Source organism: Strigops habroptila, chromosome 1 (assembly GCF_004027225.2).
Source record: "Strigops habroptila isolate Jane chromosome 1, bStrHab1.2.pri, whole genome shotgun sequence".
Taxonomy (NCBI): domain Eukaryota; kingdom Metazoa; phylum Chordata; class Aves; order Psittaciformes; family Psittacidae; genus Strigops; species Strigops habroptila.
The window spans coordinates 102,792,402-102,819,258 of NC_044277.2; the positions used below are offsets into that span (position 1 = coordinate 102,792,402).

Genomic DNA, 26,857 nt, shown 5'->3' on the forward strand with positions numbered 1-26,857 from the left:
TTCTAACTGTGCTGCATCTGTGACTGCACAGATGCAACTCACAGAAAGCAAGCTGACAGTTTCCAAAGACAGTTAAGTTATTTCTCCTTAATACAGATCCTTTATCATCCTTCAATAGTATAATAAACATATGAAGAGGTGGGTAATATCACCGGTTTCTTTAATTATGAGATTTGTTGATAGTGACCTTCAAAGAGCCTGTAATTTGTGTAGAATGCGTGAAACTATTTTTTTTCAATGATGCCATTTTGCTCACATTAATGATTTTTCTTTTCAAACATTTCTATGAGTGATTGTCTTTTTCTTCATGCTGTAATATTCCACATAAGATTATCTGTATGTCACTTTACCTCTTTGTCATTTAGAAATGCAAAAGTCAAAAATTAAATGCCCTTCTCGATGGAAACATCTTGCTCAAAAGTATCTAATTTGGAATTGTTGTCCATTCTGGAGAGCAGTCAAAGAGAAGGTGAAATTGGTAGTTTTGGATCCATCTGCTGATCATTTGATCATGTTTTGCATTATCGTGAATACCTTTTTCATGGCTTTGGAGCAGCCTGGCATGAACTCTGATTACCAAAACATAATTTCTAGAAGTGACTGGGTAAGTTAGGTCTATGTTAGAGTGAATATGAAGTCATGACCCCATATTTATATTTGGAAAATCCCATAAAGAAACATACTCTTTCAGTGACTTTTTGCTGGATTTCTTTTTCCTCTTTCCAGGTCTTCACCCTGATTTTTACAGCAGAAATGATCTTGAAAATCATTGCTCTTGATCCTTACAACTACTTTCAGCAAAAATGGAATATTTTTGATAGCATAGTTGTTATGATTGACCTAATAAGCTTTAAAGAAAATCTGTCATATTTCAGGCTGGTAATTATTTCTTTATTCTTTTTTTAAGTATATGTTGTGTAGATTCGTAAAAGATTACAGTGAAATGCTCTCGAATTATTTTATTGATGAAACTGTTACATTACTTCTCTTTGTTAGTAAATAGCAAGCCAGTATGAATATTTAATGAGAGTGAATATTAAATGAATATTAACAAATACATTCAGTATGATTATTATACCGTGTATATTGGATACTATAAATCCTGTGGCACAATGTGCTCTTTTGAAGATTTGACATAGCAGAGAGTTCACTGGCTTTCTGTTAGGTCTGTACAGTGGCACTGCTCAACTACATTTCAGATCTTCAATTAGGAAAAGATATTATCTGAGCTTAGGCATAGCAAAGGTTCCCTCACAGCTTTTCCTTTTGAGTTGAGATTTGTAAAATAAGATAGCTTTCCTCAAGGCTTAAACTTGGCCTTGAGACCTTCTCAAGGCTTTCCTCCATCTTAGGGAACAGGAGGAGTATCTCTGAGATGTCTGTGTATAATGTCATGTTTTTGTTTGCATCCTTACTATGTATTTAGAGTGCTATATTTCCTAAATACTCATAACATTCTTCATAGCTTTTCAGAGTCATCACACCTAGAAATTCAGTTGAATTATGTTTCATCTTGTGTATCATGACTGAAAGATTGGAGCAGCCCTCATGCTAATTTGACTAAAAGTGTCCTTTTTACTCATGAGAATGCATAGACTAGATCCCAACTGGCTTTTCAGATCCTGTTGTAAGTCAGTTGTGTAAAAGGTAGAAAAAAATATTTTTTCAATTTTTCTGATACATTTGATTTAGTCCAAAATGCAGTCATTTCTTAAGCCTCATCCAAACACCTATAAGCCACTTGAATAATATTGCTATTATCATTATTGCTATTAATACTAATAGACTTACATTTGCTCCTATATAACTTAGCACGAACAATTTGAGAGCTTCCTTTGGCAGTTCTCTGTTCTTAGTAAAATTAACTATCTGAGCTGAAGCGCAATGTTTTGCATTGGAACAAATATAAACCTTTCTTTGGGGGAAAAGTTATGGTGGTCTTCCTGAAGTAAAGCCAGCATGACAAATTCAGGATCTGGTTTTTATTTGTGCTGTGCTATCTATGCAGTGTTTGCCACTCACATTGTTCTCTTGTGTTTTACTTACAGCTCAGGATCTTCAAATTGGCAAAGTTCTGGCCAGCCTTAAATACTCTTATGCAAACAATTCTAAACTCAGTTGGTGCTCTGGGTAACCTCACTCTGGTTTTGATTATCACTGTATTTATTTTTGCTGTAGTAGGAAAGCAGGTTTTAGGCACTTACTATGACAGCTATTCTAAAACAAACACTAGTGAACCGTTACGCTGGCATATGAAGGATTTTTGTCATTCATTCCTGATTATATTCCGAATATTATGCGGAGAATGGATTGAAACCATGTGGGAATGTATGGAAGTGGCTGGGAAAGGGCTATGTCTTCCCATTTTCTTGCTAGTCCTGGTCATAGGAAACCTGGTGGTGAGTTTCAAGCTATTTTTCAGTCCCTTCTGAATGCATCTAATTAAACCAGTATCTTTTTTTCCAATGCAAAGTTTATTATTTGAAGAGTATTCACAGTATTCTTTTTTCTGGATGTTACTTAATGTAAGTTTTTCTTCTGACTTTTTTTCCTTTTCCCCTGTCTTTCTCTTTCTCACACAAGAGATAGCCGCTAAGCAAAATAAAATTATTTCTACCCAGAGTATAGAAGTGCAGTGCTTTTATGATTTAGTCTCTGATTTTTTCATCTTTTGTGTTACTAGGATCAAATAACCAAATTATTCAGTGCTTTTAATGCTTACCAACTTATCCTTATATTATCTAAAGTTTAAAGACCCCAGATTTTCTGGTTTGTGTGACATATACTAGAACTAGTGTATATATACTGGAAGACAAAATCTTTTTCATCTGCTTGATTTGTTGGTCCATACCAGACCCTTTTTGATGGTGTTGTTACTAAAATTTATCTTTGCCTGCTGTTTTTCTACCTCCTCGTAGACATTATGGACATCAGAGCATGTGAAACTATATTTGCTAGACCCAAACCCTCACTTCCTTCTATCTGTTCCTGCCCTTCCTTCCAGAAGGAGCCATACTATACTATATTAATAGTTCAGTATAATAGTAAATGGTTTCATTGCAGTGGTTGATGAAACCAAGACTGAGATTTTTTATCTAAGGAAGGTTTTCTGAAATGCCTTTTCTGTTAACAGTATTATCTCCAACTTACTTTAACTATTTTAAGGTGCTCAACTTATTCATTGCCTTGTTGCTGAATTCGTTCAATACTGACTCCTCAATGGGACAAGAAGAACCTGGACAAATGACCAAAAGTCAGATTACAGTTGCGCAGATTCACAAGGGCCTGCAGTCTGTGAAAGACAGAATTTTGGGTCATTGTGGCAAAACAATGAAAAAAAGCCTCAAAAAAACAGCCAAAAAGAAGACTTTGGTGAAAATTTCTGCCAAAGACATAGAGGAAAATGACCATGCCGTGACAGATGTCAGAAAGGATATAGACAACAGCAGCTTTGACATGGGATATTGCAATACTGAACAGAATTGCCCAGTAACAAGGAAATACGAAGCATTTTTAACCAGTCATAGTACCTGTGTTCCCATTGCAGTAGCAGAGACTTACATGGATGATGGTGGTGATGAGCACAGTGTATGCGCAGAAATAGAATATAAAAAACAGGTAGGGAATATTAATATTTGAAAAATTATTATAACTTGCATCTGTAAATATAATCTTGAAGATTCAACTGTAAATGTTATTCCTTCTGTCATTTCTGTCATTTTACTTTCTTTGTTCTTCTAGTAGTTTCAAAATGCAAAATAGACCAAAGTAGTTTTAGTTATTTAATAAGAGATGTTGAATATTCACTTTTTCATCATTCTCTTCATTGATAGCCATCATTCTGCTTTTGTCTGTTTTGCTTCCATTTATGGTTGTCAATTGCTAAATGAAGTTTGATCAAGACAGAAAGTCTCCTTTGCCTTACAGACAGCACCTGGAATTTTTGGAGGACAGTACTCTTGTGTTATTTTTATGTTGCTTCTCAGTTGCATAGAGTCCAGAGGGAAAGCAAATAAAAGCTTCACCTTACAAAGTTAATTTATTATTTTTTTTTTAATCACCTATTCACTTCTATAATACTTTGGACTCCCTTTTATACCTGTTTATTTTTTTGTGTTGGGCAGGTAAAAACTCAAGTGTTTATATTGCCATGATAGAACAGTGCAATTCATTTGCCTGTACACAGGCATTTAGGGATATTTGAGATACTTGAGGTGTCTGTCACACCCACATGGGACTGTTAAATAAGACACAGAAGCTATAGGAACTTTTGTTGGCATCTGGAGGCCAGGGGTGTGTAGAAACACCTCAGATGACGCTAGTTATCAGCCACAATTAGATTACTCCATTCAGATTCCTGAATTTCAAGATTCCATGTACTACTCACCTTATAGATGTCAAGTGCCACTTGAGGTGCTAGGTCGTCTCATACAGCTTCTAAATGCACCTCCAAAAAGGTGTCTGTCAGTTCTTGTAGATCCTGTACTGTATTTAACGTGCCATGTGTATGTCTTAGATACTGCCCAGGTATCTTAAAAGGCACTAAGCATGCATGAATGCATTTTAGTTCAAAATCATTGGGTTGTCCTCTGAGATTGTTATTCCTGTATAAATATTTTTGCCTATAGAAAGTAAGGGCGATACCTTTTAGACCACTGATAGTACTGCAGCTGCTTATGAAACACCCAATAGTAGTTTCAGCTCAGATTAGCAAAAAAAGGACCTCTAGCTAATTTCTTTCAGAAGCCTGCCTTATTCACAGGCAGCTGTAATAAGAAGTAGCAAACTCCAACATACCTTCCTTACAATCTTTTGTCAGAAGGTGAGCAAAAAATTATTAACCTGTTATGGTTTAACCCCAGACAGCAACTAAGCACCACACAGCCGCTCACTCACTCTTGCTGTGTTGGGGTGAAAGAATGTGAGAAAACTAATGGGTTGAGACAAATACAAATTAATAGGTAAAGCAAAAGCCAGCCACACAGGCAAAGCAAAACAAGGAATTCATTCACCACTTCCCATCAGCAGGTGGATGTTCAGCCATCTCCAGGAGAGCAGGGGTCCACCATATGTAACAATAACTTGGGAAAACAAACACCATCACTCCAAATATCCCCCCTTTCTTCTTCTTCTTCCCCAGCTTTATATGCTGAGCATTATGCCATATGGTATGGAATATTCCTTGGGTCAGTTGGGGTCAGCTGTCCCAGCTGTGTCCACTCCCAACTCTTTGTGCACCCCCAGCATCCTTGCTGGTGGAGTGAGGAGCAGAAAAGATCTTTGTGTAATAACTGCTCAGCAATAATGAACAAATCCTTGTGTTATTAGCAGTGTTTCCAGCACAAATTCAAAACACAGCCCCATACTAGCTGCTGTGAAGAAAATGAACTCTACCCCAGCCAAAACCAGCACAGGACTGAGAGCTGATTGGGATTACTTAGCTCTTCTCTCTGCAACTAGAAAGATGAGGAGATCCTTGGGGTCCAGCTGAAAAGGTTGCTGCTGAGCCAGTCCGTCTGAAGTTAGTGATTTGGATACAGGAATACCTCAATGGGCTAAATGTAGATCTTGAGGAATGGTACCTTTCCACAGTATAAGTACAGGAACACGGTATTTGAAATTGAAGAAGAAACCATTCTTTTACATGCCTTTATGGATGTAACTTAATTATCTGAAAAAAGACAAACATGCTGAATTTTGTCTTTAGGTTCTTTAGATTTATGCTTTAGATTCTGTTAAAGATTTTTCACTTTTAAGAATGACTGTCAGGAAGAAAAATGTGGAAAGTCCACTGTTTTGCATTATTTTATGCAGGGAGACAGGTTAAGATGTACAGAGAAGTGCCGGAATTCGAGTGGCTTCAGTCAGATTTCTGGGACTTCTGAAACTTTAAGTTGTTTTTCAGAAACACACCAAAAAAAAGAGCAAAAAGAGGTAATGATAAATTTTATCACCTTTCAGTATATGCTAGAGATGAAAATTGTCACAATGGTTCTCTCATTCAGTGATGACAGGTTAAGCTGGGATTTTCCAAATAGTAGTAAGTATAATTCTTGTGAAGATGGTACATCTTTCTAGAGGTAATAATAGTTTAAAGCATGAAGGTTTGTCTCTCAGAAACAGCCATGGCTGACAATGTAACTTAATATATTATTTTGTACAAAATAAGTAAACAGAAATTAATCAAGAAACACACTTACTTTAAAGATGTGTTACATATTATTTATTTTTACAGATAATTCTGTTTGCTGTCAGCCTTGGATGCAAAAATTTTTTCTCTAGAAACAGTTCCCCAAAAAGACATACTTTTTCTGGTGTAGAAGCTAAGCTTATTCTAATACAACAGCTCCACATCAAAAAAGGTGAAGAATCATGGCTTGCCTCCAATGACCCAGCAACTTTCTGGATTACTACCTCCAAATGTCAATCCACTTCAGTATTTTTTGGTTTTAGAGAAAGTGGCCAGAAGTTTTATTTGTTATACATTATTTAATTTTATATATTAATTATATTTATATTAAAATATTCATGAATTTAAGTAATTACATTTTTGTCTATGTTGAAGATTCCCTAGGACTTGAAGTTAGTGTAGAACAGCGTGGCTGTCAACAGCAGCAATTCTTCCTTCTTCTGGCTTCTCATTCTTACCCCTATTCTCCTGCCTTCCCTTTCCATCTCGTACAGAGCACTCATACTTTATGGCTGATAGATTGCTTTATTCCTTTTTCTTTGTACTTATTTTGCTTATTGTCTTTAGCTTTATAGGTGTGTAGTTTATCTACCAATAACAATAATTCTTTGAGGCGTGTAGACCATACATACATTTCTTTCCTGCTAGGCCTTCCCATATTCAAGCCTTTTGAGACATGGTTTGTATCTATCTCTGAAAATGAAAAAAAAATTGGATTGTCATGAAAAAATCAGAGTTTTCTTTGAAGTAAAGCTGTAGCATAATATAATGTCTTCTAAATATTTTCCTTCCTGCAAGTCCAATGTAGATGACTAGAAGATACTTTATTAAATTAAAGCCATGGAAACAGAGAGGAGGGATTAGTCTTTTCTGTCCTATTATTTGTAATTTTATTTTGGTAGTTCAGCAACATTAAGATCATTGGGATAACTTATAGGGTGCAGTCTTTTTTTTTTTGGGCAGGGGGATGTGTGGGTGTGTGATAAGTTAATTTATTTAAATCTGGTAAACTTATTAATGAAAAGCAAATAAATCCTCCTCTTTACCCTCCTGTGCAGAAATGTGATGGTGGTAGCTATTCTGAAGCCAGCACTGTGGATCCAGTTATTCTCCTGGAGACCTTTTCCCAGCCTAAAAAGTCACACCTACCTAAGGACTGTTTTACAGAAAGTAAGAATCTTTTATGTATTGTGGTGACACCAAATGAACTAGTGTTCATTTGTTCTGTTTAGAACATTTCCGAATTGGCAAAAACTGAGACACTTGTTTATAAACATAAAAATTCAAATAAATATACCTGAAGCCAGCACAGAACTGTGGCAGGGTTAGGATGCCTGAACACAAGCGTTTAGAACCATATGAGATGTCTGAGAGCAGGCAATACAACTGCATGAACCTGGCAGAAGTGTCACAGGAGCTGTACAATATCCAAAGAGGCCTAAAATGGTTTTAAACACCTGTGTTTAGGTAGCAAAATGCCATCTTTGGAGTGTGATTCAGTCTTGTATTGAGGCATCAGACTGTCGATATCTGCATATGAGCAAAAGCACTCAAAGCATTTCTGAAAGGCCAGCTGGATGTCAGTTAGGATATGTATGTCTGTGCCTGGTGTCTTAAATGGTGCTTCAAGTGAATTTGTCTGAACTCCCAGTACAGTGGATGAATATTCAGTCAATGCAGCTAATGGGATTCAGAGGAATTTACAGTTTATCCCAGTGTGGACACCTGTATTTGATTGCCTGAATGGCTCCTTAGGCTCCATTGACTCTCGTGGTTCAATCCTACTGCCTTTACAGATTAATGAAGAAGTCCATTTCTGGTGCAAAACAGTGAACAGAGAATCTAATTGTAAAGTCTCTGCAGTGCAATAGGGTGAAATAATCAGTAGAAATAATAATCTACTAACCAACTTTAAAATTATCTCTTTTCAAAACAAAAAGAATAAATGTGGGGGAAAAAACAAAACAAAAACCAACCAACCAAACAAACAAAAAACCCAACAAAAAAAAAACCAACCCACCAACAAATTTTTTAGATAGAATTAATGGCTTTTTTGTGCCCACAGAAGGGCTTGCGGGCACAACAGCTTCTCTGCTTTTTCCATGTATAAGTTGCTCTATTAAAAGATATTTTTACCTACAGATTTTGTCTTTTATTTAGCTTTAGATTGTTTCAGACCCAACATCACCCCATAGGTAAAACAGCACAGTGTCTGTATAGGCTGTAGAAGCTCAAATTAATATATGAGCTTTTTTTTTTTTTTTTTTTAATATTCCACGTCTCTACATTTTCCATGGGACTAATATGCTCTTCTTTCTCTTTTCAGGTTGCGTTGAATATTTCCCGTGTTGTGCAGTGGATACCTCTAAGTTTCCAGGCAGAACTTGGTGGAACTTTAGAAAAACCTGCTGCAAAATTGTTAAACATAGCTGGTTTGAACTTTTTATAATTTTTATGATAATATTGAGCAGCGCAGCACTGGTAAATTTAATTTAATTTACTTTCTCAGATTTTGAATTGATGGTTGTCAGTAAAGGAAAATTATATTATTACATTTTGTTCTTTTACTCTCACATTCCTTTCCCCAGGGAGAGATAAGAGTATTATAAACATGTCCTTAGAAGTTATAAGGTTCTCCTCAACTTGGACAAGATATTTAAATATATGGAATCATAGTCTTCTCCATAGTTATTCATAGAATCATAGAATCAACTAAGTTGGAAAAGACCCTTAAGACCAACCATTACTCCAGGACTGCCAAGACCATCACTAAACTATGTCACTAAGGGCCTCATCCACACTGTTCATGGAACATGATTCCTCACCCACTTGTGTGCTTAACTAGGAGGCTAAACCAGGGTGTGAAATTTATTAGGAAAACTTAAAAAAATAAAAGTACTTCTAAATTTGTAAAGTTTACAAATTTGTAAATTTGTAATTTGTAAATTTCTATAAATTTGTAAATTAGATTTAAAATCATCCAAACATTAAGATGGTCAGAATCATGATGATGGCTGTAAAGTGGTAGGTGACTTAATGTTTCATTGCTCTCTGATTATGTCCATTTTTACTGAAGAATAATGGAGGTTTTATTTGATTTGAAAGCATATTAACGAAGTCTACTGAAAGTAATTTGTTAAATAAAACATTCTATAGTGCAGAAGGAACATAACCAACTATTGCGTAAGTGATCTTTATGGTGGATTTCAGGATTCTCCAAGTAAAATCTGTTCTGTGTGCAGTAACTTCAGGTTGTCTACTGAACCATAGATTTGAACCATTTGCTTTAAAATTTCTGTGGCAAAATCTCCAAGGGAAATCCCTGGGATTCCCATGAGAGCTCCTCTGTACTCACATGGAACCAAACTGAAACAAGGAAGGAAAGTGAGTTATTTAATGTACTGTAGGCTCTGGCTAAGTTGAACACAAAACTATTTGGTATCCAAATGCAAAATAACAAAACAATAACTGTTCTTTTTCATCTAAGATATATTGTAGTGTTAAGAACTTTCACATTCCTAAGATACTGTTGTCCTCTTGCAAAAAGGGACTTGTCCATTTTCTGTTTATTTTTAAAGCTGTTTGCTGATACAGATTTTCCTGAACCAATAGAATGAAGGAGCACCATACCATCAGGCATGTCCATGCTTGAAAGTAAATCAGATGAGGTGGTGATCATAGAAAGAATGCATAGAAAAGTATGCGGAGAATGCTTAGTGCTCAGAGCAAAGGAAGAGTTAGAAGTTTGAAAGAGCATCACTGCTAAATAATGGGTGATTTGACTAGAAGATAGAAATCAAGGTAGTAAAGGTTAAACAGTGAAAAAGACATTAGTTATCAAACTTACTCAGAAAAAAAGGTAGAAAATGGTAAATAGGCTTATGTACATGAATGCCAGGAGGTCTCAATTACTCACAGTCAAATTAGTAGTCCTGTGGACACAGTGACAGCTCTGCTCTGTAGACATTTCTCCTAACTATAGCACAATTGAATGACCACTGCTTTGAAGGCCACTTAACTCCAGAAGTGGTATTACCATTTCACTACACTGTGGAGCAGGAGTGTGTAAGTTCTACCAGACTGTTGGTAACTATACATAGGAGCAGCTCTGGCCTGTAGTTTTTTTCAGTGGGAATATAAAACGGAAACACATCAATGATTTTACATGAATTTATTGTTTCAGGTCTCACTTGATCTATACACCTGGTATGATCCTGCTCCCCCTTATTGGTGGCCTTTTAGACTGGGTTTAGCATTTCATAAATACAGGGGAGCAAATCAGATCTGCTACAATACCTAAATAATCATCTTCTCCCAGAGCACTGGAGACACATAACAGAGGCACTCAGGTGTTCCTGCTAGAAGCATGTAATGGTTTAATGTGACTGATGATAACTTATAACTGTTAAGGCCTGCTATAGCTGAGCTAATGCTTGCAAAACCATTGAGTTTTCTTTGCTGCCATGCTCCCCTGAACCAAAGGTCTATGGACCATCTGGGTCATGTAACACAGCTTGCCATTTCCTTGAAGGGTGCTGGCTGTTCATGATCTTATTTAAAAATAGCAGCAGAATAAGAGATTTCAGAGTCGGGTAAGGAGCTGTTAAGTGAAGAGCTGATGTAGATTGAAACTGGATGTGGATTAAAGTTTTGACACCCTCTGTTTTTTTCCTGTTCTTTGTCACAGACTACAGCCATGTGACTTTGGGCAAATTAGTTGATCTTTCTACACTGCTGTCTTTCTCGACTGCTCTTCTATAAAATAAAGATGTGGTCCAACATCCCAAGGATACGAGATAGTGTATTCCTCCTGAGAGGACAGACAGACTCTTAAACTTCTCGTTTCAACTTTTTTACTTGTCTGATGGCAAGAAAGAAGACAGGAAGTTAGCAGCTGCAGAGGCAATTTCGGACAAGGGGGCACAGATTTGAATAAGGATAAAAGACAGGGAAGTTGTTAAATGCCCTGATGTGCTCTAGAGGCACTTTCAGCTCTTGAGACAGAGTGTGAAAAAGAAGACAAGAGGAGATTGAGTAATTTTTATCTAGGGATAGTAGAGGGTTGGAAAGGGTGTGGTACAGCGTGGCTTCTGATCTATCCACGTAAGTAACAAAAATTTTAAGTAAAAGTAATGACAGACATGGGGGTAATGGTGGTAGTGAAAATGGATGGATAGATCATGAGAAATGCAAGCAGCAAAAGAGAAATTGAATGGAATTAGAGCTATAAGGTGGGGGAGAAATGTACAAAAGGAAGAATGAAAACATCGCTAGAGGCTTGGTGAGGAAGCAATGCAAGGTGCTAAAAGGAATTGAGAATAGAATGGCAGTATCAAAACCTTAAAATAAATTAGCAAGGCAGCAAATATATTAAACATAAGCAAACAATGATGTAAAGTACAGCAATCAATAAAACATTTTCCAAAACCCTTACTGACATCAAAGTAATGTCAAGATTTAGGTGAAAAATTGTGAAACTCTGAGAATTAACGGTTCCAGGTAAAGTGCTTGTCATATTTTTTCATATCCTTATAACAGCTCTGCAGGCTGACTAAAGATGGCATATTTGGAAGATCTAAGTCTGAAAGACAGTGGTTAATGTGTTTATTTCAAGCTTTATTATGAAGAATTTTAGACTAACACCTTCAAAATTATCCACTAATTTAGGAAGCCAAGATTTTTGGTAGCCACAATTGACCCTCATGAGATAATTTTTTGAAGAAGAGTTGAGCATAAACATCTCAAAGTATGTGATTTTTCAACCAATCTGAAAATGAGATTGTACTTACTTTACAATTTAGGGTTTTACTTCTAAGCATAAAACTAAGTGGTGGTTGCCCATAATTTAATATGAAATGCTTATAATAAGCCAAACTGTGTATTCCTGTGGAATTTAAAAAATTTTCCATGAAACTACTGAACTGTTTTAAAAATGAATTCTGAAATTCCAGGCATTTGAAGATATTCACCTGCAGGAAAGACAAAAAGTGAAAATGCTTCTAGAGTACGCTGATCAAATATTTACCTACATCTTTTTTATGGAGATGCTTCTGAAATGGGTAGCTTATGGTTTGCACAGTTATTTCACAAATGCCTGGTGTTGTCTAGACTTCATCATTGTATGTGTAAGTATTATATTCAGCTTGTCTTACATATTGAATTTTGATATTTTCTATATAGAGAATTTAATGTAAAAACTGATTATGAATAAACACAAGTTTAAAAGACAGTTTCCAAAAGATGGAAAGAGTTACAATAAAAGGAAATGTTAGGACAGATTTAAATGGAAGTTTTAAGTAATAATCTGAAGTTGATTAAGAGAATTTTATTCAGTGTCACTGTCATTGAAGACTATAAATTGTGGCCCTCGAAAAAAATGTTTCTTATAAAAACATATAAGTGGAGAGAGAGGAGCAATTAGCAATCAGAAATAAATGTATAATAAATTAATTTAGACCATAGAAAAATGTAAAGCTGTTGAGAGCTCTGGTATTTAAAACCAGAAAAAAGTAGAGTTGCTTCTTAAAAGGAGAAGAAATTTGGATGGTATAAGGAGTTGAAAAGTATTGTTGGAAAAATAATTAACCAGAGAGTTAAAGACATAGGAAAGTATGTTTTGCTTTGCAATCAAAGAAATGCTAGCAATTCTTTCTATAGCTGTAAAGAGAAATGCTGAAATCATCAATACTGAAATGGAGGTAGTGGAGTGTTGGATATACACGTATTTATTCTGAATTCAAAGTTAAATAACATAATACTTTTCAGTTTTATATGGCAACAATACACTGGGAAGATACTGAAGTTAAATATTCTAAAATAAGGACATCTAAGCAGCTGACTTCTGGTAACATCAAAGTAGCTTTTTGATAGCCTCTGAATAGTTAGCATTAGAAGTTGTAAAGTACTAGGAAATTTCAATAGAAAAATCTAATATCATGATTATTTATGAAGTATATATAGCATGACTTTAGCAATTACAGTTCTGTAATATTAATAGCAGTGCTGTCCACAATGGAGGAAAGGCGTGGAAATATCCAATGGTTAGACAATAAGACAACAAATTCAAATAGGAAGGAAGAGGCAAATCATGTACAGTAAAAAAACCCCCTAATTATTGAAACAATAATGAAACAATTTTCTAATGTTTTCAGTTCATTTTTTCTCTTACAAAAAATAAAATAAAGACTGGTTATCTTTTTAAAAATATTTTTTATTTCCACACCACCATCTTAATTACTGTATACACTTCTGAGAATAACTACGTAGAAAATGGGAATATTTTATTTGAACAATCCTTTCTAGTCTTGTAGTGTATGAATTACCATAGTTACGAATTCGGTTGCTATACTAGCATTCTGAAAAAAATACAGGAACTGCTTTTAGGAAAAAAAAAAAAAGGAGTGTTTCGAATTAGAATGGAATTATCCCATTATTTTTAAAATATTAGGAAATACCAAAGTAAAATTATCCTGTGATAGCTTTGAATGTTTATTTTCTTCATTTGAGTTAAGGGTCAAAGACACTGGAACATTCAGGTTATGATTGTCTGCTGACACAAATAAAATAAATTTTTGTATACCATTTAATAATCTCAGTTTCAATTCAATGAACACAGCTGTCATGTGTTTCCTGGGGAATAAATACTGCTTCCGACTCATCACTTTGTTCCTCTGGGAGTTCCCTGAAGTCTCTCAGGACTCTTAGAGCATTGAGGCCTCTCCGAGCTTTGTCAAGATTTGAAGGGATAAAGGTAAGGATTTTGGGGCTGTGTGTGCATATTCTGTAATAGCTGCATTTGAAGTTTTTGTGAAAATTACACCTTGAATCTCTATTTTGGGACTTGATGGCAATAAGATGGGTCAGATTGCCTTCTTATATTTATGGCTGTTATTTTGAAATAATACCGAACACTTTCACAGAAATTTATAAGTACAAATGAAATAAGGAAATTGAATAATAATGTGCTACCACAAGAAATCATTTTGTATAGTAATGTGAACACTGGAACATCTTTCCTTGTTTCCAGTTTCATCTTGGCAGTTATCTAGACAGGCTCATGTGCCACACTTCAGATTCTCCAGGGTGGATCTGAAAGGTAACAATCGTTTCAAACTTAAATAGTGTGGGATTTTCTTAAAAGGAGATTGTTCTATCTCAATTTTAAAAGCTGCTCTAAGTGAACTGAATCTTAAAGTTAGTGGGGATAAAGGCCATTAAGGACAAGAAGGAATTAGTTAGAAACAGCCAGCATGGATTTAGGAAGGGAAATTTTTGCTTCTCAAACCTGATTGTCTTCTATGATGAGATAGCTGATGGAGAGAGAGAGAAGAGCCATCTGTGGTCTCAGATATCGGTTATATCTGATTTGGATTGGCTGAACTGCAAGGTTCAGTGTTCGGAGATCATTGGGATCTTCACAGAGTGGTGAAGAATGGTGAAAAAAAATAGATAATAGTCCTCAAATTCCCACTGGCAACAATCATGGTCCTACCTTTCAGCATTAATGTGCTGGATTTGCGACTACAAGTTCTTGTTACTGCTTGTGTCGGGTCCCTTAATGTCACCAGCACAAGCTCCAAAAGCTGGAATCCCATTTTCACTGGTACCATTTCTGGAAGAGGCTTACTGCTCATCATGGGTTTGCATTCGCCTTGTCCTCAAGCAAGTCAAAATGAAGGAAGACTGCTGACTGAAACAACTTAGTCTTCTGGAAGCCAAACTTTCTACTTTATGTACTGTGCGCAGTTGCCAGTGTTTATTGGGTGAGGTTCATTTTGTTATGCAGAGCAAGCTGTTCTCTTGCAAACCCCCTCCAAGATAAAAGAAAGGGTTATTTATGATGTTATGGTAAATAATAGGCTAGAGTGTACCCTCAGCAAGTTTGCTGATGATACGAAGCTGAGGGGAATGGGTGACGCATCTGAAGGCTGTGTTGCCATTCAGTAGGACCTTGATAGGCTGGAGAAGTGAGCAGAGAGAAACCTAATGAGGTTCAACAAGGGCAAGTGTAGGGCACTGCACCTGGGGAGGAAGAACCCCAAGTACCAGTACAGACTGGGGGCTGACCTACTAAAGAGCAGTTCAGCTGAGAAGGACCTGAAAGTATTGGTGGATGATAAGTTGACTATGAGCTGGCAGTGTGCCCTTGCGGCCAGGAGGGTCAATAGTATCCTGGGGTGTGGCCAGCAGGTCGAGGGAGGTGATCCTACCCCTCTACTCGACCCTGGTGAGGACACATCTAGAGTACTGTGTCCAGTTCTGGGCTCCTCAGTACAAGAAAGTCAAGGAACTAGCAGAGAGGGTCCAGCAGAGGGCCACAAGGATGTTTAGGGGTCTGGAGCAACTCTCTTGTGAGGAGAGATTGCGGGATCTGGGCATGTTTAGTCTGGATAAGACTGAGAAGAGATCTCATTAATGCATATAAATATCTCAAAAGCGGGTGCTAGGAGGATGGTGCCAGACTCTCTTCAGTGGTGGTCAGTGACAGGACAAAGAGCAAGGGCCATAAACTAAAACACAAGAAGTTTCACTCCAACATGCAGAAGAACTTCTTTACGTTGAAGGTAGCAGAGCACTGGAACAGGCTGCCTGGGAGGTTTGTAGACTCTCCCTCTCTGGAGACATTCAAAGCCCACTTGGACACATTCCTGTGTAACCTGCTCTAGGTGGCCCTGCTCTAGGTGGCAGGGGGGTTGGACTAGATGGTCTCCAGAGATCCCTTCCAACCCTAATGATTCTGTGATTCTGTGAACCCATTCCGCTATACCTGACTTTTAGATCCCTTAGCTACTAGAGACTCAGAATCTTATGTATTAGTTTTACCCAAAGATAATTCTGGCTGCTATCTGGTTTACTTGCTTCCTCAAAAAGGCAAGATAGGTAACGCAGAATTACATGTTAAGACAAGCTTGAAATTGAGCTGAAAGCCAGCTTATGTTTCTCACCTACTAGTTTTTATATGGGTGAGAATGTGGTAGATACAGAAGAAGAAAATATAAGTGGTTTTCTGGGAAGGTGTTCTATTGAATGTAAATATTTCATTCTTTTCATTCATTTTATTTCTTTAAGGTTGTTGTGAATGCACTCTTGGGAGCCATCCCTTCAATCTTGAACGTTTTGCTCGTCTGTATTGTCTTCTGGCTGCTATTTAACATTGCAGGAGTAAAATTACTTGGAAAAAAATTTTGGAAATGCACACTCACAGAAGTAAATGGCAGTTTAATTCAGAACAAAGATAATTGTACTCACTTTAATGGAAAATGGATAAATAGTGATGTAAACTTTGATAATGTTGGAATGGGATACTTGGCTCTCCTCCAAGTGGTAAGTTCTATAAAAACATGCTCAGTTTTGTTTTCTTCAAGGGAATGAATTGAGCAGCCCAACCATGAGATACCACTGCGCTTCTGTTTATCTCACTGAAATTGGGGGATTTTAGCTTCCATAAATATTTTTCTTATCTATAAACTGCTCAGTTCTTCCTAAAAGATATGTAAGAAACCTTGTGTTAAAATCAAGCACTGTGTTACATGGCTTTTCAATTTTGTTTTTATTTTGATTAACATACTAAACCTGAAATAGTCTGCATGTTACTGGATTTAAAGTTATTCTCATTTTCTTTAGTAAAAGTTAGTTCAGAGTGGATAAGAAAGAAAAAGCACAATGCAGTTAATATTTCTATATTTTCTTTTATTGTACAAGTCACGAATTACTGGGATGCTAATTTATTGATCTCCCTAATACCACAACAAAGCAGAGAAAGACATTTTTAAAAGTGGTTGTTATCCCTGTATCTTCTCTAAATGAAGTTCATTGCTGTATATCCTCCAAAGTGTTCCATGATTCTTCGGAGCTCCTAAAAATTGCAGGAAGGAATTGTCTGCTGTTTTCTTAGAAATTGTTTTCATACTTTAAGGATATATTTGTTAGTTAGGCTGAATCTTGTACTGCTTTTTCAACAAGCAGGAAATTTACAAAAATTTCTTTCTCTTTTTTTTTTTTTTTTTTTTTTCCCAGGCAACTTTTAAAGGTTGGATGGATATTATGTATGCAGCAGTGGATTCTCGTCAGGTATGTCACTAAAATGAAATTTTAGTTCTTTTCTCTTTCCTTCTTTCTTTTTCTATCCATACCATTCATTTTTCAGCTTTACAATATCAGAAATACAAGCAGATGAGTGCATCAAACTACACAGTGAAACAATAATCCCTGGAGTACTAAATACCTGGAATTTAGACAAGAGAAAACTGGCCAAAATAGAGTGATACCACACTAAAACTTACTATATCAAGAATGCAGAGGGCAAGAAGCTGCAAGTTTTGGACAAGTCTGTTTTGGGAACAGAGTTCAGAAGATCTTGGAGGGAATGTGTATGCATCTTTAGCAGTTATTTCTGGAGGTTTTCTTCCCTATATTTGACACACTTACTATTTCTTCCCCATTTCCATGTTCTGTTTCTCACTCTCTCGCTAGTATAGTGTCTTTTAACTTTTCTATGTTTAAATTTATTTGCATTTTCCTTATTCATTCAAGCACTGTACTCTTCAATGTATTGAATTAGCTGCTAATTAAAAAGTTAGTTCCTTGTAGGGCTGATCGTAGTGAGCTGAATTTTTAAAATCACTTCTTGTCTGAGATAGCATAAAAGGGGTTGGCAGTTCACTGTTATATTTAGTCTGAGCTTTTGTTCTATGTAGGAAATTAACAGAATCACTTCCGATTGGAACTGTTCATTTATTACTTAAGAATTTGCTAGAGCTGGATTGAGCTTTGTATCTTTGTAATTATCTTTACAAACAGTAACAAGGCAGAACAAGACAGTTCTACTTACACATCTAAATAAAGGTTTAAATGTGTAGAAATAGATTTTTCATTATAAATTGAAAATGATAAATTTGTGATTATCTGATTTTTACCAATATTTTTCTGTTTTGATTTTTTTAACAGATAGATGAACAGCCACAGTTTGAAGCATTCTTAGCCATGTATATGTATTTTGTGATTTTCATTATTTTTGGATCTTTCTTCATGCTGAACCTTTTCATTGGAGTGGTTATCAGCAATTTCAACCAACAAAGGAAAAAGATAAGTACTACATAAGCTAATTCAGGGTTTCTTGTAATCCTAATTTGATTGTGTGAATTGTAGTTTGACATTGCTATGGTTTTAAAGCAACTAAGTCCCATGCAGGTGCTTGCTGACTGCCCCCCCCCCCCCCTTCCCTCCTCCCTGGGGGTGTGGAGAGGAGAATCAAAAGAATGTAAATGCCATGGGTTGACATAAGAACAGTTTAATAACTAAAATAAAGTAAAATATACTACTAATAGTAATGATGAGGGGAACAGCAAGCAGAGAGAATATAAAACTAAAAGGGAAAAGGAAAAAAACAATAATAACCAGCAGTAATGCGAATACAATTGCTTACCACTCACTGACCGACACCCAGCCCAACCCGAGCAGTGATTGGTCTCTTCCATGTAACTCCCCCCAATTTATATACTGGACATAACGTGCTGTGGTGTAACTTACGTTTTTTTTTTACATAATCTTGTTGGTGTTTATTTAGTTGACTGCTTAAACTTCAGCTGAACAACAGTATTTTTTCCTTTTACTTAGGTGGAAAAGATCTATTTTTGACTGAGGAACAGAAAAAGTACTATAATGCCCTAAAAAAACTTGGATCAAAGAAACCTCAAAAACCCATCCCAAGACCATTGGTGAGACCATCTTAAGTAGAATGTGATAGAAAATACAAAGATGGTGACCATATTTAAACTCAGTTGCCAGGCACCTGGAAATAAATCTCATGTTAGAGCCCATCATCTTCCTCATTCAGTGTAGTGTTTACATTTTACTCTCTATTTCTTAAATCCATCTAATGCAGCTTTTCTTTGTGGATATTAATTGAAGAATTTCACAGCCTGTTTATCACCTATTCAAATGTACAAATTATTTATAAAGGTTCATATTAAATGTTTGATATTCATAACATGATCTTGGATACTTGAGTTGCATGATACCGCTTCTGCAACTAGACTGGATTCTTGCAAGTGAGAATAAATAGGGAGTAGTACATGCCCAATGGCTGTTATTTACTTTCAAATAATCTTATGCTTTATTTCATAGAGGTTCTTAAATTTAATTCCAGGCCTGGGTTCACATAGTAACTATTCAGAGTTTTTCTTGATTACTACATTTTAATTCAAATTGCTTATCCTAAAATCTCTGCTTCAATAAGTAATTCTATTAAAAGAGCAATCACAATGTACTCTGAATGTTTTCCTGCTGAATAATTTTTTTCTAAGGAAATGTGGTTGCATGATGCCTGAAAATACTTAGCCAAATACTAAGTGTTTTCTTTGAAGGTCTAAAGAAATTACCTGAAAATGCTTGTAGGAGCTTATGGTTAAATTTATATTCTCTTAAATTCTCTTTCTAAGCATAAGTTACTGATTAATATTTGAATGTAGCCAGGGTCTTACAAGTAGCATTAAGCAGCTCTTCTCATTCTCTCTGCAGAATATGTTCCAAGGATTGCTGTTTGACATAGTATCACACAAAGCATTTGATATTACTGTTGCAGTTTTCATCTGTCTAAATATGGTCATTATGATGGCAGAAAATAAGCAGAACGACATCAAGAATGTTCTTAATAAAATCAACCTTTTTTTCGTGGCAGTATTTACTGCGGAATGTGTCATAAAAATACTAGCCTTAAGACGTTACTTCTTCACCTCTGGCTGGAACATATTTGACTTAGCTGTTGTGATCCTTTCACTAGTTAGTAAGTATCAATCATTATTAGATCAGGAAATGTGTCTTAGCAATACTAAGCCAAATTTCAATATGAAGTAACCACTTACATGTATCTGATAAACAAATTCCAGATCCATTGTACTTTCTCAAACCATATGCTGAGTGATTCTTTCTAAAAGGATTTATTGTTTTTCCTTATATTTTTTGCAGAGTACTAAGAGGTAAATACATAGTTTTCAACTTTTTATTTTTCTTTTTTAGTATGAGATTTATTGACTAATTAATTGAACAGGAATTTAGAGTGACATATTTTCTAAGTTATTGTACTTAAATTTTTCTCCTGATGTTTTTATGCCTTCAATTTACGTGTAATCACCTTAACTGTTGTTTTCACAGTAAAAGTAAATTCAGGTTAAAAATATGTTTGTATGAAAAATGGAAAAGATTTATTTTATTTTCCAAGACTTTCTTGTAAGAAAGCAGATCCTGAGGACTGATTGAGAAAGCTCAGGAAAATTTAATTGCTCAGCACCATTCTAAATCTGGGCCACTATTGGTGACTGTGATAGTTATTAAAACTGGCTTGGTCTTATTTTGCTTTTCAACTAAGTCTACATACTTATCATTTGCCCTGCAAAGGGTCATATATAGCTTTAGTTTCTTGTACAGTTTATTTGGTTTATGCCTCCTACCAAGCTCAGGCTATGTCACAGAAAAAAGGATGAGAAAGAAACTGATCTGAGTTCTCTGCCTCATCCCTAAGCACAGTCCCCCTTTGCTGTCCCATGCAACCCAGAAAAATTGCTTGGATGGAGCTTTGAGCAACCTGGTCTAGTGGAAGGTGTCCCTGCCAATGGCACGTGGGTTGGAACTAGATGATCTTTAAGGTTCCTTCCAACTCAAACAGTTCTATGATTCTATGAAAATGCTGACTTCGTAAGTCAAATCCTCTGTTTGTATTCACTTACATTACTACTGCATAATTATTCTGATAGGATCATAGAATGAGGTGTGATGAAGGATGAATACTGAAAGATAGTTTTCTTTTATTTTCTTCTTGCTTTTCTCTGATCTCATTCACGTACCAAGCATTAATGAAAGTGTCATATTTATCATGATGCTTAGTCCTGTAGAAGCAGCAGCAAGCAGACAGCAGCTAGGAGACAAGCCCCATAGCTTCCAGCATAGCAGCTGAATGGATTTTAAAGGAATTTTTAGTACTTAAGCAATGCGTAATTTTATCCCTTGAATTAGAAAAAACTGGGAGAATGCAGTTTCCAAACTATATGAAATCTTAATACCTCTTCAATATTTACAATTATTGCAATTTTTCTTTCTTTTCCTAAGCTCTTTTGTAAGCAATTGCAACATTGATGATAATGTTTTTGTTGAAAGTTTCGTAATATGATCAATGTTATTTTCAACACCCAAAGCATAGCATATAACAAAATAGACACAAATAAGGAATTTCACTGATATGGCTTGACAACATGTTGTTTTCTTTTTCATTTCAAAGGTACTGGACTTTCTGAAGGCTTTCATGCTTTGTTCTCTCCTACGCTGTTGAGAATTTTTCGTTTGGCAAGAATTGTCCGAATCCTGAGATTAATTCGACAAGCTAGAGGAATTCGAGCTCTGCTTTTTGCCTTACTGATGTCTCTTCCTGCACTGTTCAACATTGGTCTTTTGCTTTTTCTGGTTATGTTCATTTATGCCATTGTGGGCATGACAAACTTTGCCTGTCTTGACTGGGAAGGTGGTATTGATAACCTTTTCAACTTTCAAACCTTTGATAGTAGCATTCTCTGTCTCTTTCAAATTACAACGTCAGCTGGCTGGGATGGTCTTCTGGCCCCTCTGTTAAAAGACTCTAATTCATGTGCTCCCAACTTAAATTTAACAAGTGAACAGAAAAAAAATTGCAAAAGTAAGGGATTTGGTATTTTTTATTTTGTAAGCTATGTCATTATATCATTTCTTATTGTTGTAAATATGTACATAGCTGTCATTTTAGAGAACTTCAATATTGCCACTGAAGAAAGCACAGATCTTCTTTGTGAGGATGACTTTGATATGTTTTATGAGACCTGGGGAAAATTTGATCCTCAGGCAACACAGTTTATTGAATATTCTGCTCTTTCAGACTTTGCAGATGCTCTGGCAGAACCCTTACGCATTCCAAAGCCTAATAAAATTCAGCTCATATCCATGGACCTCCCTCTAGTTAGTGGAGATAAGATCCACTGCTTGGATGTCTTGCTTGCTTTCTCTAAAAGGGTTTGGGGAGAATCTGGAGATTTGGGTGATCTTGAAATGCACATTGAAGAAAAATTTATGGCTGACGATTCAGCTAAAATTTCTTGCAACCCAATTACTACTACCCTTAAAAGGAAACAAGAGGAAGTATCAGCTCTTATTATTCAAAAGGCCTTCCGGAGGTATTTGGTGCAGCGTTCTTCTAAAAAGAAACCTTTCTTATACCATCATAAACACTACAACAGTGCTGTCTTTGAAGAAGGAACAAGTGAGAAGGGAAGTCCTACTGCATCAATGCTTAATGGAGATAATGGTAGGAAGCTAGATAAATCATGGACAACATCTTCCATATCTCTCCCTTTATTTTGTGATGGTATTGCTGAAACAGATAGCAATAATGTTGACACATAAGGTTGCCCCAGGCTGCAGCATTTTTGACTAAATCAGTATCAGTTATTTTCAGATGGAGAAAATATTCAGATGGAGCGTAATGCTTTAAATTTTGAATAGTGCTGGCAACCTTTAAATATTGTGATTGTTCTATTTTGCAAATGCTCCTTGAAGCAAGTAAGATTTGAACAAATATGTCAAATATTAGAGGAAAACCAAACCATGGAATTTTTTTTTTTTTCTCAGCTGCTGGAGTAGGTGAGTTAATTTTTACACCAGTTGTTTTTTGTGTTACCACATATTTCTGTGTTTACAGAATTAATCTGTAAAAGATCTATTGTAACTATAAAAACAATGTAGACATTGTTCTACACAAGTTTGTAGAACAATGTGTATCTCTTCAGAGATAAAGCCTGGTTTGAAAAATTGGTTATTGTAGTAAAATTATTACTGCATTTTCTGTGAAAGACCTCATTCAAGACACTTCAGTATAATCAACCACTAATTTCTATGTTGCTTTGGACCATCTTCCTCCTAGTGCCTTTGGATGGATTTGTTTATTCTTAAGAATTTTTGAGCTGTATTTACATATCCATCTAAGTGAATTTTACATATCATCCTCAAATGTCTATGCTTAAAAATTGCATATTGTTTGTTCTTTGTATCATTTGGTGTATGAAAATTGTGATCATAATAGTTACCAAAATCAAAAGATGTTATGCAGGAAGTATTATTTCAGAAAATCTTAAGAATTGTTGTACATACATTTCATCAATATACTTCATCCAAATGTGATAGAAAGTATTAATTAATTAGTAATCTGAAAAAGAGTTCATGGTATATCTTATGAGACAACATTTATTAAAATTAGAGGAAGTATTTATTTCATTGGTTTTGGAAAAAAAACCCGTGTATGAACAATGTGTATTAATATTACCTTTACTGGTTTTTTGCAGTTTAGGTTGATCAGGTGAAGTATCATGAAGTGTCAGAACTAGCAAAATAATAGGACTATTAGATTCTTCTTCAATAAAGAGTTCAGATGCTTAACGCATTTTTTGTCTGTTTTGTAAGGGGTATCTTCAGTTTCAGTGTATTACAAGATATTATTAGAGGGGTAAAACAAGAGTAGTATAATTTTAAAAAAAAAAAGCTACCTAGAAGTATAAGAAAACTGTAACTGCTTTCCATTTTCCAGGGAATCAGGAAATATTTAGCATTTTCAGGCAACCAATAGCAGGAACACTAAGGTAATTACTCAATTTTTACTGTAATATTCCTTGTTAAATACTATTAAAATACGAGAGATATAGTAAAACCTAAGTTATCTGCAGGAAAAATAAAGGCACACAAAATCTGAGAGTTAAATAGTCCAGCTACAACATGGTTTGAACTAGCACTATTACTTCCAGAATCAGCTTCTGTTCAGAAAAAATGTTGATGAAGAAAGTGTGCAGATCTCTTTGGATAACTCAGTAATTTGCACTCAGTGTCTGCAGCACTAGGCAGTGGGAGGCAGAGACACTTGGTGGGGCTGCTTGAGACCTGCTTCTGCCCAGCTCGGATTCTTTTTGTATCTATGCTGCATAGTGATGCTTTTGAGGTGCCAGCTGGAATGAGTCCACAGCTTTTGTTCAACGGTCAGGCACCATTAGATGGCAGCATTTACTACGTTTTAGAATACAACCAGTCTTCAGCGATGTTAACTTACACATCAGCCAGCATGTAGGCATAAAATTAATTGTAAACAACTTAGCATCTAAAGGAGAGCCACGAAGATGATCAGAGGGCTGGAGGCAGTCTGAGAGAGATGGGGATGTTCAGCCTGAGAAGGCTCTAGTGAGATGTTAAAGCAGCTTCCAGTGCCTAACAGGGCCAAAAAGAAAGCCGGAGAAAAGCTTTTCACAACGGCAGGTAGGGATAGGAAAAGCTGGGATGGCTATAAGCTGAAAAGGGTAGATTTAGATTAGATATTAGGAAAAAGTTCTTCACTGTGAGGGTGGTGAGGCCCTGGCACAGGTTGCCCAGAGCAGCTGTGGCTGCCCCATCCCTGACAGTGTTCAAGGCCAGGTTGGATGGGGCTTGCAGTAGCCTGGTCAAGGGGAAGGTGCCCCTGCCTGTGGCAGGGGATTGGAACTAGATGAGCTTTGAGGTCCCTTTGAGCCCAAACCATTTTGTGATTCCATGATTCTATGAAACAGTGTCATACCTCTGGTTTTCTGTCCTGGGCTTTCAATCTAGCCCAGTTCTCAGTAGGTGCTTGTTTGCTGACTGTTCTGTTTTTCACATATGACAGATTGGCAGAGTTCTCCTGTGTGCTTGGATCTTCCAGCGAGGTAGTTTCAAGCATGTCTTTATAGCACCATAGCAGGAAATGTTTGTTAGGAAAGAGATAAGAGTGCTTTGTTCTTGCATATTGAAAAAGAAGGAAAGACTGGAAAAGCCATATGAGAGAATTTTAAACACTAATAATAATCTGTAACAAAATGCCTTTTTTTTTTTTTTTTGATTAATCTGACCTTTGCAATTTAAAATTATGTTGTTTGAGTGCAACAGCTGGGCTATGCCCTGGTCCATAATTAGAAATATTTCAAAGGTGAACACTGTATTTCCATTTTAGGGGCCGCAATTTTGGACTAACATGGCATGAAAACACCCTTCGTGATTATTTTACCTCAGAAACATACAAAATCACCTGGATTTACCACAAGCAAATTTAAAAGTCTGACCAATTTTTTAGGATTGTTTAAGCATTAAAATAGCCTTAGAACACTACTGCAGGGTTGAAAAGAGAATGGTGATATCCAGCTGTTGCAGCTTCTTCATGACCCAAAGCCAATTCAGCTGCTGAGGTAATGCACAGATTCTTTAAAAAGACTGTATATGGTGAGGAATTAATAGCAATGAACAGGTGGTAGGTTTTGACAATTCTGGTATCTGGAACTGTGAATTCCTCTAGGTAAAGCTGCCTGGACACATGTGAGCTTCATGAGAAGTGGTCAGGCATGCTTGGATCACAGTGGAAGAATACTCCTTTCTGTTTATGGAGTTTGATACTAACATCAGAGAATAGCAAACCCAAAGGAATATTGGATCCCTTCCGTTAGGAAACATTGTGCACGTAAATTTACTAATGAATTCCTGAGGACCAGCAATATAATGCATAGCAACGTTGCCTCCTTAGTGGTGGGGCAGAATTTCAGTATCACATTTCCATTTATCACTTTCCTGTGTAGAAATAGTTACTAACTGACCACTGGTACTTTAGAGTTTTCTCCTACTTCTGTGGTAGTCCTGTACCCTGAGAACAGGCTCCGTAAAGGTTTTGTGGAAAATGCCTTTTACTTTCTGGAGTTCTTCAGTTACTGCTAGCCTTGCAATGTTTGCACTACCCATAGTGTTTCTTCAGGACACAAAGAGGCCCCATATGTTGTTATTTGAAGAGAAATGTGCCAGAAAGAGAATCTCACCACGGTATATTTTCTCTGAAACTACCAAAGGTCATTGTGCTTGACAAGTGGGTCATCTGTAATGTCACTTTCCAAAGCCAAATGTAAACATTCTGTCTCAACTTGAGAAATCCCTGTAACTTATGTTATGGAAGAAGACATGCCAAAATACACTTGTCCAACTCACATTTAGCGTGAATGTTCCCATAAGAATAGCACACCCAACAAATGTAGCAGCTTTAGGCAGAGATCAGGATTATTGCTAGAAATGATGGAGAAGATATCTATCATATTATGCTGAAACTGAGTAGAACAAATATTTCAGTATTTATGGAAAAAGTTACAAAGATGGAGGAATTGTGCTTCGATACTATTGTTAAGTAGCTCCAGCTAATAGCAGGTCTGACTTCGACTTGCTTCAGCAGACTTTACAGAATTACTTTCTGAAGCCTCTCTGCCTCACCTGTGAAGGAAAGGTTCTTCCAATTGCTTCACAGAGATGAACAGTAAAATGGGCCTGGCACCTGTCTATCTCTTCTGCTCCTCAGAACAAGGACTGCCTTCACTATGAACACCTAGACCCTATCCCAGAGTATCTGCTGATCAGGAACATCTATTCCAGCTACCAGTTCTGTTCTGCTTTGGACTTGCCTTGGATATACATTGGAGAACTGAACAGATATACTGCAGGTACTGAGACCTAATTCAACAAGCATATGCTGCCCTGACAGGTAGGATCACCATGTTTTGATCAGGTCTCATTCCAGTGAGCCTTCTCTGTGGTTTCCCAACTTTCCTTCTTTTTAGTGCTAACATA

At 36.3% G+C, this 26,857-nt stretch overlaps 1 protein-coding gene across 1 annotated transcript in view; it reads left to right on the forward strand.

Moving 5' to 3' along the window:
• The window catches only part of LOC115614859 (sodium channel protein type 5 subunit alpha-like), a 46,539-nt gene extending 23,729 nt beyond the window's left edge, over positions 1–22,810 (forward strand). Inside the window, exons 12-26 of the mRNA XM_030502260.1 lie at positions 366–604; positions 727–879; positions 2,049–2,399; positions 3,166–3,618; positions 5,815–5,934; positions 7,249–7,360; positions 8,517–8,671; positions 12,142–12,315; positions 13,806–13,940; positions 16,259–16,513; positions 17,207–17,260; positions 18,137–18,278; positions 18,806–18,906; positions 19,709–19,973; positions 21,462–22,810. Of these exons, the coding sequence (XP_030358120.1) occupies positions 366–604; positions 727–879; positions 2,049–2,399; positions 3,166–3,618; positions 5,815–5,934; positions 7,249–7,360; positions 8,517–8,671; positions 12,142–12,315; positions 13,806–13,940; positions 16,259–16,513; positions 17,207–17,260; positions 18,137–18,278; positions 18,806–18,906; positions 19,709–19,973; positions 21,462–22,612 (3,860 nt within the window). The 3' untranslated portion in view covers positions 22,613–22,810. The remainder of the gene's footprint in view (positions 1–365; positions 605–726; positions 880–2,048; positions 2,400–3,165; positions 3,619–5,814; positions 5,935–7,248; positions 7,361–8,516; positions 8,672–12,141; positions 12,316–13,805; positions 13,941–16,258; positions 16,514–17,206; positions 17,261–18,136; positions 18,279–18,805; positions 18,907–19,708; positions 19,974–21,461) is intronic.
• The last annotated feature ends 4,047 nt before the right edge of the window (positions 22,811–26,857 follow it).